The sequence below is a fragment of the Quercus lobata genome, chromosome 2, assembly GCF_001633185.2.
Source record: "Quercus lobata isolate SW786 chromosome 2, ValleyOak3.0 Primary Assembly, whole genome shotgun sequence".
Classification (NCBI taxonomy): domain Eukaryota; kingdom Viridiplantae; phylum Streptophyta; class Magnoliopsida; order Fagales; family Fagaceae; genus Quercus; species Quercus lobata.
Genome location: NC_044905.1, coordinates 72400581 through 72418840, shown reverse-complemented (window position 1 = coordinate 72418840; position 18260 = coordinate 72400581). Strand labels below are relative to the sequence as shown.

The following is an 18260-nucleotide window of genomic DNA, read 5'->3' as shown; positions in this document are numbered from 1 at the left end:
AATAACAAATTTATAGTAAATAAGATGAGAAGAAAAAGATTAAAAATAAAATATATAGTAATAAATACCAAATTATCTAAATTATGCTATGTATAGACTAACATTATATTTGTATATACTATCTTTGTAATGCAAGAAGATAACATCTATGAAATCAAATAAAAGGAAAAATATAATAATTTAAAAACACAAAACTAAACCACATCAACCCAAAGTAGAGTTCTAAAAAATACAAAAATTAATCAACCTAAAGTAGAGATGCAAGATAAAAAAAAAATCCATCAAAAAATAGTAAAAAAAATTGAGAGAGAGAGAGAGAGAGAGAGAGAGAGAGAGAGAGAGAGAGAGAGATAAATAATATTTTTATGTGGGAAAGCCATACATAGAATGGGAGAGAGAATTGCAAATTTGTAGTAAAATGATGTGAATAAGAAGAGCCAAAAATAAAGGAGGATAAAAGGTAAGTTGTGAATTAATAAAAAGAAAAAGAGTTAAAAATAGACAGGGAGAGTTTAAAATTGTGTGGATGATGTGGTTTAACAGCAGCGTAACAATAATAAATGATATATTTTAGCTCATATATATATATATATATGTAGAAATAGATAGATAGATGAGACAAAGCTAATGATGTTAAACAAATTTTCCGAACTCTTTTATGATCACCTTAAATCTATAGATAGCCCTTAGCTCTAGATCCCTAACCATCCTTTGAAGTTTCATATATCTCTCTCTCTTAATATGGCACTTAACCTTGCATTGCTTGATCTCTCTCTTTATCTATTTCTTTATGTGGCACTTAACCTTGCATTGACAATGAGGCCATCTATGGCTGATTTGGGTTCTTTAAAGAAATCAAAAACTACCATTAAAAATTGGAAAGGACATGTTGTTCCACCAACTACAACTCTTGATGAAGTTCTCACTGGAGTCCAAGTAGTTCAACCTACAGTAATTTCTAATCCCAAGAAAGTAAAAAGAAAGGACTTCCCTGTTGATTTCAAGTTTGGTTGCTCCACTTCTGCTCTTCAGGTCTCTCTCTCTCTCTCTCTCTCTCCCTCCCTCTTACTTATAAATACACATACATTTGTGTATATATATATATATATATATATTTATATGTTAGGTTCTAAAGATTTAGGATTAAATGTTTAGAATTTCAACTTGTAAGTGTTGGCAAACTGAGAAAAAAACAAGTCTAGGATAGGTGTTAGACATCGCTCAAAGCTATAAAGGTCAAAACTCAAGAATGTACAAGCTGCAGGAAAAAGAATTAATTTTTTGTGAAGCTCGACTGATTGAAGGATGAGGCTCAACCGATTGAGAATTGCAGAAAAATAATTTTTGCAGAATTTTTAAATAGGCCCAAGCTCGTGAAAACGTTTAGGGTTTTAGTCCAACACTTATACATATAAAAGGAAAACACTAGCCACGTTTTGAAGACTCTTGGAATACTTGTGAGTTACTCATGTGAGATTTGAGAGGTTCTGTACCTTCTAACTCTCTAAGCATCTATCGGAACAAGATCTACAATCAAGTGCTAGTGGAATCTAGCTGATGCATAGATTATCAAGCTGTGTTCTGAAACCTTTGAGTGAGATCTCAAAGTTACAAGCGTGGGTACTTATGTGCTGCAAATCCAAGAGAGAAGGAGTCTGTGGATTCCTAGCTTGCACATGATCGTGTTAGTAAGTTACTATTGGAGGTAGTAATAGATTTAGGGTTAAATCTTTTGAAAAAACTTCAATTCTTTATTAGTGGATTTGTTTTACCTTGAGAATAGCTAGGTCAAATCATCCCCAGGTTTTTACCTTGAAACTGTTGGTTTCATTGGTTTTCCTAGGTCATCATATCGTGGTGTTATTTATTTTCCGTTGCTTTGCATCATATGATTGATTATCGTTTAACCTAGATTTGGATAATTAACCTAAATATCACTTGGCTAATATATTATGTTAAACAATTTTCTTTAAGGGGTCTAAACAAACAAACAAACAAACAAACAAGTGGTATTACAGTAGGTTAGCTCTTGTTTGGGTGTGTCTTTCTGTTGAGAATGGTTGGGAGAGACCTACCACTCTTGTTAGTGAATGGATCACTACTCAAAAGGAAGCAGCAAGCTTTAATAACAAGGTTATGAATGCTATATTCAATGTTGTTTTTATGTTGTTTTTATGGAAGAGTTTACAAGAATTTCTAATGTAGAGGTTGCTCATACTGCTTGAAATATTTTGCAAATTGTGCATGAAGGCACTAAGGCAGTAAAAATTAATAAATTGTAGCAATTGACCTCTAGGTTTGAAAGCATTAGGATGTTTGATGATGAAACTTTAGATGAGTTCTATGCCAAACTGAATGACACAGTGAACTTTGCTTTTTAATTTGGGTGAAGTATATGATCAACCTAAAGTAGTTAGAAATATTCTTAGATCCTTAACAGAGGATTTTAGACCTAAAGTCACTGCTATAACAGAAAGCAAAGATGTGGACACCATCCTTGTTGATGAACTTGCAGGATCTCTACAGTCTTATGAGTCTGACCTACCCAAAACCAACAAATCCAAATCTATGACTCTTAAATCTGTTGATGATGGTGGATTTGATGATGAAATCTCTTCTACAGAGATAGCTTATATTGCCAAGAACTTTAGAAACTTTTTGAGGAACAATAACAGAAGGGCAAGAAATCGAAACAATGCTGACACTAAGAATGTGAAGAAGAATGAAACAACCAAAAATAAAAATTTTGAAAAATCAAAAGATAAGGTTGTTCAATCCTCTAACAATTCTTTAGGTCAACAGTATTTTGGTTGCCAAGGTTATGGTCACCTTAGGTCAGAATGTCCTACTTACTTGAGATCTAAGGGAAAGCCTATGGCTGTTACCCGTAGTGGTGATGAAGTTTCTAATCACGAGTTTGAAAGTGACCAAGAAGGAAATTTCATGGCTTTCACTACTATTGTTGAAGTAAGTGAGCCTGAAATTGTTGAGGAGAGCCCTTTTGATGGGAACTCTCTGAGAATGCTAACTTGCAAGAGGCTTATAATAAGTTTTGCAAGATTGCAGCAAAGGATGCCATGAATGTTGACATAGGTTTAAAGAAGATAAACATTCTTAAACAAGAAAAGAAAAATTTGTTGGTCAAATTGTTTGATGCTAATGAACTCATAAATCTCTGTTAAGATTGAGAACTTGTCTTTGATTGAGAAAGTTAAAAATTTAGAATCTGAATTATCTGTTGCTAGAGAACAACTCGATAGGACTTCTACTTCTAAACTAGATGATATGTTAAATGTTTAAAAATATTTTTATGATAAGACAGGGTTAGGGTTTGTATAGAGTGTTTCTACTTATGTTGTTCTTCCTCCTAAGTTTGTACCTGCTACATTTATTATTTCTTTACCTGAAGTTAAGGTACCTAAGAAAGAAGTTCTAGCTATTAGGAGAACTAAGGTAGATCTAAGTGAGTCAAAACCCAAGAATCCCAATCATCTTGGAAGCAAGAAACAACATAAACCTCAATGGTTTTGTCATTTTTTGTGGTGGAACTGGGCATACTCGCCCAAATTGTTTTAAGTTGCAAGCTTCAAAGTAAGCAACCAAACAAAAAATGTTTGTGCCAAAAGCACAAGATTCTATGACACTTATTCATGAATTGGTAAAGGTTCTTAACCTTTATGCCAATACAGGAGTTGAATTTAGACCTAATTCATCTAGAAACTCCAATTCCAAGTTTACATCTAAAAGAGTGTGGATGCAAAAGACTCAGTCTCAGTGAGTCTATCTAACATGGTCTTTGTGTAAATTCTTTTGATCTCTTGTGACCAAATTTTTTTTTTTTTTTTAATTTTTAATTAGGATTTGCATTTGCATTACATTCATGCATTTCATTCTAAGTCTATTTATGATGTTTTTAAGTTTTCCCAAAAAAAGAAAAAAAAATTTGTCTGTATTACACATCTTCAAGTGTGTAATTGAGGTTGGCCTATGAAATTTGCATTTCATGATTGTGTACCTTGTTTAGTTTAGATGAGCTATTTTTTCTATACTTTGCTAATTTGTGCTATGTAGTGCTTATATTGTGTGAGTTGTATATGATTTTAAACACATGCTTTTGATTTTGAAGTCACATTCTTTTGATGGTAAGGACTAAAAATATCTTAGGAGAAAGGTATAAATAACAATCTCACTACTGTTACTTGTCAAACATGAACACCTATGTGTAAATTATAAAAGTCGTGCTCGATAAGGTATAGCACTTGCACAACAAGATTAAACGAGGTGTTAATTGTGAAAAGAATGTGAAAATCAAAAGAGAATTCAAAAGAAAAAAAAAAGGAAAAAAAAAAGGCATCAAAAGAAAAAGAATAAAAGAAAAATGCTTTTACATGATTGCAAGTTTTCTAGGAGATGTGGGAGTTATATGATGTAACTTTTTAGGTGATAGTCACTTTCAAACTTATGTGATTGATAATGTAGAATTGCATTTAATTTTCATCTACATATCACATTTTTAGGTATTTCATACACTTACTAGCTGCACACACCACAAGCAAGTATTTGTTAAACTCTCTGCACGTGATTGTGTGTTACCTTTTGTGGCCATCCAAAATTGTGCTTCTTGAAATGTTAATACTTTTTGGGGTTTTGAGGTAAAAATTGTGTGAGGAAAATTTTTGAAGCTTGATAAATTTTTTTGATTTGATTGAAGGGAAAGTGTTTTTGAAAATATTTGGAATCATTAACATGCATCTCATATCATAAAAACCATTTTAAAAAGATTTCTACAGAAAATTCCTAGGTTTTCAAAATTTTCTGATTTTTCAAGATTTGATTGATTGAACCTGTTTTTCGACCGATAGAAAAAAAAAAAAAAAAAAAAAAAAAAAAAAAACCAAATTTTAAGGCTAAAACTCTTTGTTTGACTCGATTACTCCTTCGATTCTTTCCAATCAGTCGAACCTATTTTTAAAATATTTTTGATTCCTGGCTTGTTTCCTTCCAACTGATCGAAAATCATTTTTTGAAAAGAAATAAGAGGAATCTAAACCTTGTTCTTCATTTTTTTTTTGGTCATCTTCTTCGATCCCTCTCTCAATTCCTCTTAGTCATTTTTTTTTTTTGTTTTTTTTTTTTGTCTTTTTCTGAGTCAAAACTTCAAAGGTTTTTCTCCTAAACATTTGGTAAGACTCTTTTGACCCTCTTTTTTTCTTATATTATATGCATTCATGAATTTTTCATCAATTTTTCAAAAATTTCGAACTAAAGAGATTTTAGGGTTTTTGATTGTTTTGATCCAATTTGTTGGTGGGTTTTTGTTCGTGCATCATGTAAACATGATTCACATACTTTAATTTAAAAAATTTCATGATTTCTTCAAAATTTTGAAATTAGGGTTTATGTGTTCTTGAGGAATTTGGGGATTTTGTTCAATTGGATAAAATTGATTGAAATTGGCTTATGATATTATTTAATTGAGTGATTATAACATGTTTTTATACTTTTTGTGTTGTTCAATTGATCAATATAAGGGTTTTTGGAAAATTAGGGTTTTCAAGATTGAGATAAAATTGAACTATTTTAGAGCATTAGATCATGCATCATATGTGTATATACATCATGCATCATATAGTTTTTTAAAATTTCATGTTAACTTGTGCTCTAACTCTATCTGATGTTGTCTAACCTTGGTTTTTGTTTTTTTTTTTTGGTTTTTCCTTTTTCTTTACCCTTAGTCATGTCTCCTAAGGTTGGTAAAAAGTATAAGACCAAAGCCAATAGAACCACATCATCCTTTTCTACTCAGGTTGATAGGGTTAGGTTTCCTACAGCTAGGTCTGAGGAAATTTTTGAGACCTTAACCAAGTTTAGGTCTATTTGGGGGGAAAGACAGATTATCCTAGATGAGTTAGATCCTTCCATTCGTAGGAGTCTAGTGTCTAGGAATTCGGTATCCTTGTGTGATGTTTTTGATCCTCCTTCTACTGCCTTGATTAGAAAGTTCTACTCGAACCATCTATGTTTATTCTAAGGATACAGGTAGTCATTATTTGACTACATGGATTAGAGGTAAAGAGTTTAGGATAACTAAACGTGTAGTTTCTAAAACTCTAGGTGTACCTTTGGTTCGTAGACCCACATATCCATACAGTGAGTCTCCTTCTATAGATGATGTGATGTCTTTACTCTGTGAAAGATCAGTAACTTGGGGATCTAAACCAAGGATAAACTCATGTGAGTTTACTAAGCTTAACTATCTTTACTTAAGGATAGCTTGTCATAACATCTTCCCTATCTCTCATGTTCACACCATTCCTTTAGACAGATGTGCTTTCCTTTATGCCTTCATCATAGATGGGTCCATGTGTTTTCCTTTCCTATTCATTTAGACCATTGTTGAAATTTATAGGAGTAAATCCAAAGCACAAAAGCTGTTCTTTCCTGTGTTTATATATAGGGTGTTGAACTTTCTAGGGTTAGAAGACTTTCCTGCTCTAGAATTAGTTCATATCATTGCCCTTATAGGAACCACTTTTCTCAGATAGCGACAGGCTCAGATGAAGAGTGTTGAACCAAGCCTTGGGACTTCAAAGAGACCAAGAGGTGAAGCTTTTACTACAGCTCTTGCCTCTGGTGATCAGCCTGCGGCTGAGGAGGTTCATGTGGATCATATTGCAGCTATGGATCCTATTGGTGATGATGATACTATTGACCCTACTGTTACCCCTCCTTTCTCACTCCGTGCCATTATAGAGTCATTTATGACTACTCAGGTGGCTCATGGACAACTTATTGATGAGCTACTCACTGAGGTTGCTACCTTGAGGGTAGACTTTGTCGAGTATAGGAGTGCTTTTCCACCTCCTCCACCCTCTGACCCTTGATGGTTGCCTTTGGCAATACGTAACAAAAAGGGGGAGTAGGTTTAGGTTAGGGCTCTTGTATTTAGGGGTAGGGTAGAGAGATTTTGTATTTATGGGGAGTTGTTTAGTGTTTTGTCGATGAGAGATTTTGATATTTTTTTTTCTTCTCATTGTTTTGATGTATATTTGTTTTAATTTATTGTTCTTGTTTCACAAACATTGCTGGTTCATTGACTATGATAGTTTATTTGATGTTTATTCTTTTGATATTCTGTCTATCTCTTATGTTTTGTGAATTCAAGTTCAGTTTTTATTTACTGGATTTATATTGTAATTTCCACACATGCGTTTATGGTTTTGTTTTGAGTGTTTTAGGAATTTACAGGTTAATTCTTTCTCATCTGTTGTCTATTCTAGCAACTAATAGTTAGTGGATTGTGATGGAATTGTATTTGGGCAATAATGTGTAAGTTGAGCTAATTCTTGAGTTGAGCAATCCTTTTTTAAAGTGTGTTATGTCACGGATTGCCAAAGAGGGAGATTATTAGGTTCTAAAGATTTAGGATTAAATATTTAGAATTTCAACTTGTAAGTGTTGGCAAACCGAGAACAAAAACATGTCTAAGATAGGTGTTAGACATTGGTCAAAGCTGTATAGGTCAAAACTCAACAATGTACAAGCTGCAGGAAAAAGAATTAATTTTCTGTGAAGCTTGACCGATCGAAGGATAAGGCTCGATCAATTGAGAATCGCAGAAAAATAATTTTTGTAGAATTTTAAAACAGGCCTAAGCCCGCAAAAATGTTTAGGGTTTCAGTCCAACACTCCTACATATAAAAGGAAAACCCTAGCCACGTTTTGAAGACTTTTGGAGGACTTGTGAGTTACTCCTTTGAGATATGAGAGGTTTTGTACCTTTTAACTCTACAAGCGTCTACTGAAATAAGATCTACAATCAAGTGTTGGTGGAATCTAGTTACTGCATAGATCAACAAGTCATGATCTGAAACCTTTGAGTGGGATCTCAAAATCACAAGCGTGGGTGCTTATGTGCTACAAATCTAAGAGAGAAGGAGTCCATGGATTCGAAACTTGCATGTGGTCGTGTCAGTAAGTTACTACTGGAGGTAGCAATAGATTTAGGGTTAAATCTTCTGTAAAAACTTCAATTCTCTATTAGTGGATTTGTTTTACCTTGAGCATAGTTAGAACCAAACCTCCCCAAGTTTTTACCTTGAAATTGTTGGTTTCATTGGTTTTCCTAGGTCATCATATCGTGGTGTTATTTATTTTCCGCTGCTTTGCATGATATGATTGATTATTGTTTAACCTAGATCTGGATAATTAACCTCAGTAATTACTTGACTAATATAGTATGTTAAACAATCTGCTTTAAAGGGGTTTAAACACACAAACAATATATATATATATATATATATATGTAAGATTCATGCGTTTTGGTATTGTCAAACTATGCCAAATTTTGTTATTTTATTGAGTTTTAATGTGTCTTAAAGTTGTAATTGAAAATCAAGTTCAAGACACAAAGCCTGCTTAAGAAAAGCTCATAAAATGTCTATTTTCAGCATGTACCTCAATAGCTAACTGAATACCTCTCTATAACTATCTCAATACCTCCTCATACCTTTCGATCTATCGAGCTCTTTTAGGCCCCCCTTTTGCCTCCTCAATAGCTAGCTCGATACTTCTCGATAGGTATCTTGAAACCTCCATGATACCTCTCAATCTACCGAGATTCGCATTTTAGCAAAAATTAGCGACATGAAAAAGCTCATAACTTGTCTATTTGAAGCATGATTTGAGATCTATTTGAACTGATTTTTAAAGAATGTTATAAGCCATCTATTAGAAGGATTTTTATAGAGAGAGAAACACACCATTTTTACGACTAGGTTTTTTGTAACCAAGTTCTCTTAATTTCACCATACCAAAGATACAAAGTAAATCTAAAGTTTGTTTGGTGAATAAGCTAAAGCTATAGCAACCATCACATACTTATTGCTATAAAGAAAACTCTTAAGAAGTTCTTGAAGTCAATCAAAGGTTCTGATTGTGTTTGTGGGTGCATTATTCATGGAGGGTTCATATATTGAGAGTTCAGGGGTTTTAATGCAGTAGAAGGTTTCTATTGTAAGTTTATCTATTAGGATTGTAAAGTTTAGGGATAAGGGTTTTACTAGATCTTAAACTTATCTTTACTATAGTGGATTGCTTTTTGGGAAGATTCCCCCAGATATATATATATATATATATATATATTTTTTTTTTTTTTTGGGTGGTAAAACTAGTTTGTTTTATTGGTTTTCCTTGGTCAATACCCTTTGATTGATTTGAAATCCTTGGAATTTTTTATAATGTTTCTTTTCATAAATTTTTCTCTATTTTTGAGGTTGATATGATTTTATAAGACACTGACCACATGAAAACCCCTTGTATGCGTGAATTTTTATTTCATGGAAAATAGTCTTAAGTGATCATGCTTAGAAGTGTTTGTATACCTTTGTTCATGGGTCACATAGTGTCAAGATTTGCATAAAATGAAAGAGAGAATATTGGTATTCTATGTGCAATCTTTTTTTTTTTTTTTTTGTGATTCATTTTTCTCCTCAAAATGTTTTTTCTCTAACAGTTTTTCTATAATTTTTTTTTTTTTTTAAAAAATGGAAGAATGTTGTTCTTATACCCTTGCTCTTTATAGTGGGAGTTTTATTTGTTTGCATTCCATGAGTGTGTCATTCTTATTTACCATATGTTGTCCCCTTAGTATCCATAGCATCTTGTTTTCATTCTATTGATGTTTGTTTATGGATTCTTTGTGCCTCTTTGATCCCTTTTATGTTTCCTTGGTAACACTTTGTAGCATTCTGTCAATCATGACAAGAAGGGGGAGAAAATTGGTATTTGGAGTTTCTACATGTTAGGGGAGCAATACATGTTTTTGTAAGGGGGAGATGTGTTTTATTTACTTAGGAGGAGCAATACATGTTTTTGTAAGGGGGAGATGTGTTTTATTTACTTAGGAGGAGCATTATGTACTTTGGGGTTTTGTGCCAATTTTTATTGGTATACATAATCTTGAGCTTTACTTGTGTATTATTTGTCTTATTTTCCACATAATGTGCATAATGTGTTTGTTAAGTGCTTTAAGAAAAGACAAATATGAAGCCAATCAAAACTATCAATCCTAGTTTGTGCTATGATTTCTCGAGACAGGTTGTTAGATTAGGCTAGTTTAGTTGAATATGGATTCATTCTTTGTAACTGGGATATTTTTGTAATTGAGGTTTTGTCTTGGATTGACAAAAGGGAAGATTCTAAGGTTTATGTGTTTTGGTATTGTCAAGAAAATCCAAATTATGTTCTTCTATTGAGTTTTGATATGTTTTAAAGTTGTAATTGAAGATTAAGTTGAAGACACAAAGTTTGCTCAAGAAAAATGAATTTCAGCATGTACCTCAATAGTTGGCTCAATACCTCTCGATACCTTTGATAGCTATCTTGGTACCTCCTCGATACATCTCAATCAATCTAGCCCTTCTAAGTCACCTTTTGCCTCCTTGATAGCTGGCTTGATACCTTTCAATCTATCAAGATTTGAGTTTCAACAAAAATCAGCGACGTGAAAAAAGCCCATAACTTGTCCATTTGAAGCCTGATTTAAGATTCGTTTGAACCGTTATTTACAAGATGTTATGAGCCAATTATTATAAGGTTTTTTTAGAGAAAGAAACGATCCATTTGTGTTGCTAGGGTTTTTGTAACCAAGTTCTCTTAATTTCACCATATGAGGAGTTTCAAAATAAATTTGAAGTTTGTTTGGTGAAGAAGTAGAAGCCTTAGCAACCACCACAGACTTACTGTTGTGAAAAAAATCTTCAAGAAGTTCTTGTAGTTAGTCAAAGGTTCCGATTGTGATTGTAAGTGGATCATTCGTGGAACGTTCATACATTGAAGAGTTCAGAGGCTCTGATGTAGTAGGATATGATAGAAGGTTTCTACTATAAGTTCATCTTTTGGGATTGTAGAATCTAAGACAAAGGTTTTTTACTAAATCTTAAACTTTACTTTACTATAGTGGATTGCTTTTTGGGAATGTTTCTCCTTAGGTTTTTTTATATTGTGAAACTAGTTTGTTTAATTTGTTTTCCTAAGCCATCATATTTTGTGTTATTTACTATTCCGTTGTGCAGGATATTGATGTTTGTTTGTTTAACCAAGTACTATTCATAATAGATCTAATTAACAATTTGGATTTAATATAGAATACTTGTGTTGCATAAATAGTGACATGTATTGACATGGTGTAGACAGAAGGAGCAGGTGATGAAGGAGGGAGAGGACCAAGCACCTGGGATCATAATATCGATGATGGAATTGGAGACAAGGACAGAGCAGTTGATTCATACCATCGTTTCAAAGTATATATGAATATTGCTACATAATTATTAATAAATGATAAAAACAACTCTACTCTACAAATGGTCAAAGCAAGAAAACTAAAGTTTTTTTTTGATACACAACTAAAGATAGAATATAATTAAAGCACTTAAGCACTACCCATGTATTTCAAAAGTTTGACCTTTTTTATATCTCATGCTCATCACATATCATTTCCTAAGTTCGACCAAAAGGAATTATTTGTTGTTTATTATCAGAATGAAAAAGATCATACTTATTTATAATGGATATATTTTATAAATCGATTTAGATATATTATAAATCTAAAAATATATCTATTGTTATATTATTTAAAATTTTAAATAACATGTCACACTATACATATACGATGAGACTTGTTTTTTTTTTGGGTGGTTCTATTTTGTAGCAAAAAAAAAAACAAGTTTTTATTTTATATATATAATTTTTATTTTGAAAATTTAATTTATAAGTGAGGCTTTTTTTTTAGTGGTTCTATTTTGTAGCAAAAAAAAAGTGTTTTTATTTTTTATATATATATATATATATATAATTTTTATAAGGACACGATTCGTGGCGGACCGTAATAGTGTCGGGTTTGCACGTAAAAAGGGCCCAAACAATATCATTTGTAGAGCGTGGGTTTGAAAGGCTAGGCCTTAGTCACCAGGCGGTGGGTTTTTCGTGGTATTCGTGCGTGTCTAGGTTATCTTCACCCATGGAGTCTTTCTCCTGGAGGTGGGCTGGGAGGCTCTGGTTTTTGGCCATTTTTCCCAGCCTCCTGGTTGCTGCACCTTCCTTTTTATTATATAGTCCGTCTTGGTTGATCCTGACCCTCCATTTGTAGGTCAGGCAGGAGCTTATTTCTGTATCCATCCCATCAACCGTCCCGTCTAACTTTCTATTAGTTGCATGGATCGAAATTTACACCGTCCAAATGTCTTTTCTCATTAATCAGTTCTGAGTATTGGCAGGTGCATTTAGTGAAGAGGGGACGCATTTTCCTTGGTCCAATTTCACACCCTGCTTCCCTATGGGCCCCATTCCGTTCACATCCCCTTAAGGGGGCTGTTTGGGGATTGCCTCCACCATGATGTTGGTCTTCCCATTGAAGTTCTGGAATGCCGAGGACAGGGTAAGTTCTCAGCTGTTCCCCTTGCTACCCCGGCCGTTGATCATTCGTCCTCGGTAAGATACCTCCTCGGCACGGGCCCTGGGCCCAGATAGAGTTTGGGCCGGATTGCAGACCTCTCGGACCCACACACAACTTTACTACAATTTTCCATGTGTTGACTTGTGAGTGGTACAATCATAGACCCACATGAACTTATCATTTTACTTCCACTACTTTTAACTTGTTAAATAAGCAAGTTATAACAAAAGTAGTAGAAATTTTTGTGTCAATGGACTTATGGCTACCTGCCGACCTGGTGGGATTCATCTAGACCAAAGTTTAATTCGTACCTTTTCTATCTTTGTAGGTGGCCTTTTTTTTTTTTTTTTTTTTGGGTGGTTATGAGTCATTCTGTTAAGTTTCGTGGTCATAGTTTGTTTCTAGCTTGCCATTGGCTAACACTAGTATCAGGCGTTCTATTAAAATGAAATTTTAACACATTAAAAATTTATTTATTTTAATACACCATTTTATAATGCTTCTTATATCACTTATTTTATTTTTATCATTGTAAGGACACGATTCGTAACGAACCGTAGCGGTGTGGGGTTCGTACGTAAAAGGCCCAGACAATATGATTTGTAGAGCGTGGGTGTAAAGAACTAGGTTAACTGTGGTATCTACCTCCAAGATTTTCTCTCAAGCCCGTACAAGGTTTTTTTTGTTGTTGGTATAATGAACGTTTTTCTTTAGTCCCTAGTGCAACTCTCTCTCTCTCCTCTTACTTCCTTCTCTCCAGTTTATGTCTGTTCTTTTCTTTCCTTCTTTTTCCGATCCCCTTCTTCATGTTCTTCTTTTAGTTTATATACTCCCCTTTGCGCTCTATCCTCGCCGAACACGTGTAGGTTGTGTCCGGGGGATTTCTTTCTGTCCCATCTAGCACCTCCTGGAACTTCCTATGGGCAGCTGTAAGGCTGCTTCCCTACTGTTCAAGTATCACCTCCACATCAATGCGGCTAGAAAGTTGGTTGAGAGGTCATTAATGCGGAGGCAGCTGTAGTTTCAGATATTTGTTTGCCTTATCTCTTTCATTTTTAGTCGGCTACTCTACCCTTTGAGATGACCTAATTCTGAGATCTGATCGCGGCGAGACCACGTCCTGATCGTCCTCGGACGCGATCGTCTTCGGATGCGTACCGCCGAGGAGCATGATGTCCTCGGACGGGTATACGGCCTCGGATGGGCCACTGACCCAACAATCCTCAACCAATTCTGAATCCTATGGGCCTATCAATCGAACGATCCCCACAATTTTTATTTTGAAAATTTAATTTATAAGTGGATAAAGCAGTTTGAAAATAAATAGGAGAGTGACCCTATTTTTTAGGCAATGTTTTAGTAGGAGTTAGAGTTGTATTTTTACTGGATTATCCTTTAATTTTGTCTCTACTGAAATATAGGAATGTAGGGGCATTTTAGAACCATGAAAATGAGGAATGTAATTTATAAGTGGATAAAGAAATTTAAAATTAACAGGAGAGTGATCCTATTTTTTAGGCCATGTTTTAGTGAGAGTTAAAATTGTATTTTTACCAGATTGCTCTTTAATTTTATCTTTACTTTAATAAAAGGCTATAGGGGCATTTTTGAACAAAAAATTAGGAATCCATATAGGAGAAGCCCTTTAAATAATAGTATAGATGAAAGCTTTACAAGTAGAACAAGTTTTTGCACTAACCTGGTTTCAGAAAATAAGCTTGTTTAAATTGTTGTCATTTTCTGGTCACCAATTTGTACCTTATACTTATAGTGTGTTTTTCTTTCTTTCTCTAATTGGTTGGTGTCACAGGAGGACGTGCAACTACTAAAATATATGGGGGCAGACACTTACAGATTTTCCGTTTCCTGGTCAAGAATCCTCCCTGGTACTTTTTTCTTCAAAATTGCCACCCTCAAATCAACAAAATATTTCAAAAGAAAAGAAAAGAAAATTTATGTTCTATTTATATAATCAATCAACTTGCATGCAGATGGGACCGTTGCTGGTGGAGTAAACCAAGAGGGCATCAATTTCTACAACAGTTTTATTAATGAACTCATAAAAAATGGTATGAACCAATATTTGACTTTACAACCCTAGTTGCTGCTTGTGCTTCATATATGCAAGGACCAGTTTCCTTTTCAACTGCTCAAAAAATGAGACTCTGAATTCCCCATGCAGGGATAACCCCATTTGTGACACTCTTCCACTTTGACTTACCTCAAGCACTGCAAGACAAATACGAGGGCTTCTTGAGCAGACAGATTGTGTAGGTTCATGTGATCCAGTTGATCAAACTTCTTATTTGAACTATCAATATCAATATCTCCAAAGATAATAATTATTAATCAGTGTATGTGTACTTGGATGTTACCGTACTATTAATAATAGGGATGATTTTAAAGCCTATGCCGATATTTGTTTCCAAAATTTTCGTGACCGAGTGAAGTACTGGACTACTATCAATGAGCCACAAATCTTTGGGCCGTACGGTTATGAAACTAGGAACCCAAATCCAAAACCTGCAACAGATCCATATGTTTCTAGCCATAACATTATCTTAGCCCATGCCGCAGCTGCAAAACACTACAAAGAAAAATACCAGGTAAAATCAATATGAATCATCTTCTTTTTTCGTTTTGTAGAATTAATTTCCAATAGGACAATCATAAGCTGACACCCATTTTGTTTCTATACAACGTCATTTATATAATTTAAGATTTTTATTTATTTTTTATTTTTTTATTCATAGACAACTCAAGGGGGAGAAATCGGTGTTTCGCCAATGGTACAATGGTTTGAGCCATATGGAGATACACTTCATGATAAAGATGCAGCCAAGAGAGCATTTGACTTCCTGGTTGGATGGTGGGAATATTTATCACAGTCAATAAAACACACACGCACTCATATAATCAAATCCTTTTGATAAAAAAAAAAATCATGTCTAATTACCCCCCCCCCCCCTAATTATATGTATAGGTTTATGGAACCATTAGTGTTTGGAGATTACCCATTCATCATGAAGGCTTTGATAAGGGATGGACTTCCAGAATTCACAGAAGCCGAGAAGAATTTAGTTAAAGGGTCCTTTGATTTTATTGGAGTCAATTATTATACATCTAGATACGCGCTTTCCCAACAGTTTGAAAAAAATGATAACTATTCTACCTTTAGTCAATACCAGTATGCTGAGCTCAAAGGTAAACTTTGTGGTTTCCTTTGCAAAACATCTTAATTTAGCTTGTAATTGAATTTGGCATAGATATGATTTTGGTAGCTAGTATTATCTAATCCATCTTTCCTGTTTGTTGCATTTGTCATAGTTGATAGAAATGGGAAACCCATTGGTGATCGGGTAAGATTGTTTCATTTTAAATTGTTTACACATTGATTAAACTCAATGACTTGAAGAAATCATCTAAGAACATGTTATTTCATTGTTAAACCAGACACCAGGTAGCACTCAAATGTATATCTATCCACAAGGGTTAAGGGATGCATTGATTTATATGAAGAAAGAATACAACAATCCCAAGTTCTACGTTACTGAAAATGGTTAGTAATTAACTTAAAATAGTTCCAGATAAAAAAAAAATTCACAAAATATATAAATTTTTTATCTTGATATATAATCAAGTTATGCATGCTTTGTAACAGGATATCCAGAGAAACGAAACGATACTATCCCAATAAAGACTGCATTGAAAGATAATGCGCGAATTAAATATATTAAAAGCCATCTTTCTGCTATTTCAGAAGCCATGAAGTAAGTTCAAATTAAGTGCTAAGTACTAACAACTACCTTTCGAAGATAGCAATATTATTCATAAATAGGACCATAAAACAAGTTTGTCCCATAAAACAAAGTCATCATAAAGGTTATTTGTTGTTTGAGTGCAGGAAGGGGGTAAACGTAAATGGATACTTCATGTGGGCTTTAATGGACTGCATGGAAATGGGGTCAGGCTACACTGCTCGATTTGGGCTTGCTTATACAGACTACCTTAACAACTTGAACAGAATCCCCAAGAAGTCTGCGAAATGGCTCAAGTCCTTTGTGAAACGTTAAGCTTAAGATGGACTACCCAGATCTCATATGCAGACCAATTTTCTTGAGTGACAATTAGTTCCAACCTTCTTAATTATCATAATAAATTTGAACCTTTTCGCTTCGGAGTATTCCAAGCACTGTGGGTCTGAGTTGAGCGTAAACAGCCCAGTTCTCTTTGAATTGATCTTTTGTAATTCTCTTGATAATAATAATAATAATAATAATAAATATTGTGATTCACTCTCGTTGGCCATCTTCAATTCTTCATCGTAAAAACTTATCAATTTTTTTCCTTCACTTTTTATGTTTTAAAATCGATAACTATTATTAGCTTGAAGGGTCACAAACTCCCTCATGCATTGTTCATCAAATGTTTACGTATGTAAAAATTGTTTTTAATTTTATCAATAAAGCTGCAGCATATTATTTAAAAAGTGTTACGTGTGTCCATTGAAAATTGTTGATTTTTGGTAACTTATTTGCATAGCATTTATCAAAAAATATAAATTTTGGTAATTTTTATGTTAAATGTATTTCAAAATGATAAAAATTAGTTTATTTTAAAAAAGTTAAAAGTTAGAAGGAAGAAAAATAAAAGATGTTGAGAGAGGAGAGAGCAGAAACAGGGAGAAATGAAATCCTAGGCCAAGTTGCTTGCTGTATATTAGATAGTGTGGGGCCGGGGAGCTTATGATCCAGTCCACGATCTATCCGGGCTCAGGGCCCGTGCCGAGGAGGTCGTGTGCCGAGGACAAATGGTCAAGTGTCGAGGTGTCAAAGGGAACAGCTAAGGACGACCCTATCCTCGGCACTCCAGGACTTCAATGAGAAGAGTAACGTTTCGATGGAGGCAATCCCCGAACAGCCCCCTGAAAGAGATGTGAATGGAATGGGGCCCACATGGAGGTACAGTGCAAAATCGGATCAGGGAAAATACGTCCCCTCCGCATTAAATGCACCCGCCAGCGTCCTGGTCATGTTAATGAGAAAAGACTCTTGGACGGTGTAAACTTCGATCATCGCAACTAACAGAAAGTAAGAGGGGATAGCTGATGGGACGGGTACAGAAGTAAGCACCTGCTTGACCCACAAGTGGAGGGCTAAGATCAACCAAGAAGGACTATATAATGTAAAAATTAATGCACCAAGAGGGGGGCTGGGAAAAATGGTCAAAAACCAGAGCCTTCCAGCCCGCCTCCAGGAGAAAGACTCTCAGGGCGAACACGATTTAAACCATATATGAACGCCACGTAAAACCCACCGTCTGGTGACTGAGGCCTACCCTTTCAAACCCACGCTCTACAAATGATATTGTTTGGGCCTTTTTACGTGCGAACCCAACATTGTTACGGTTCGTTACAAATCGCGTCCTTATAATTGGCACCGTCTGTGGGAAAGGCTTGTGTGTTGGCACGGGCGGTAGGTCGAGAGAGTCCCTTTCTCATTTTCAACAACCGATTGTAGTGTTCTAGCGTAAAGTTCCACTAAGGGCTATGTTTCTTTGCTAGGGGCTACGCTTTGAAGCGTCAGCCGTATAGATGTTTCTAGGGGCTTGGTTGAGGAACTAATTCCCCCAAAACCAAGGTCTCACGCCATAGCCGAGGGATTAATTTCCCCAACTACTTATCAGAATCAAGTTTTGGACAGAACTAAGGTATTGCATGGTCCTCGAACTCAAACCTATGGGGAAACCAACTACTTGGAAGAAAAACCAAGTTTTGGACAGAACCAAGGTATTGCATGGTCCTCGG

General features: G+C 34.7%; 1 protein-coding gene across 1 annotated transcript; it reads left to right on the top strand.

The window, feature by feature from the left end:
* Positions 1-741: 741 nt before the first annotated feature.
* On the top strand, positions 742-16527 carry LOC115970117 (beta-glucosidase 13-like). Its single transcript, XM_031089792.1, has 12 exons — positions 742-1032; positions 11193-11303; positions 14265-14340; positions 14446-14523; positions 14637-14724; positions 14847-15060; positions 15208-15323; positions 15438-15658; positions 15782-15813; positions 15908-16013; positions 16116-16224; positions 16359-16527. Exons 1-12 carry the CDS (start codon positions 742-744, stop codon positions 16525-16527), a joined length of 1611 nt encoding a protein of 536 aa, XP_030945652.1.
* Positions 16528-18260: the final 1733 nt, after the last annotated feature.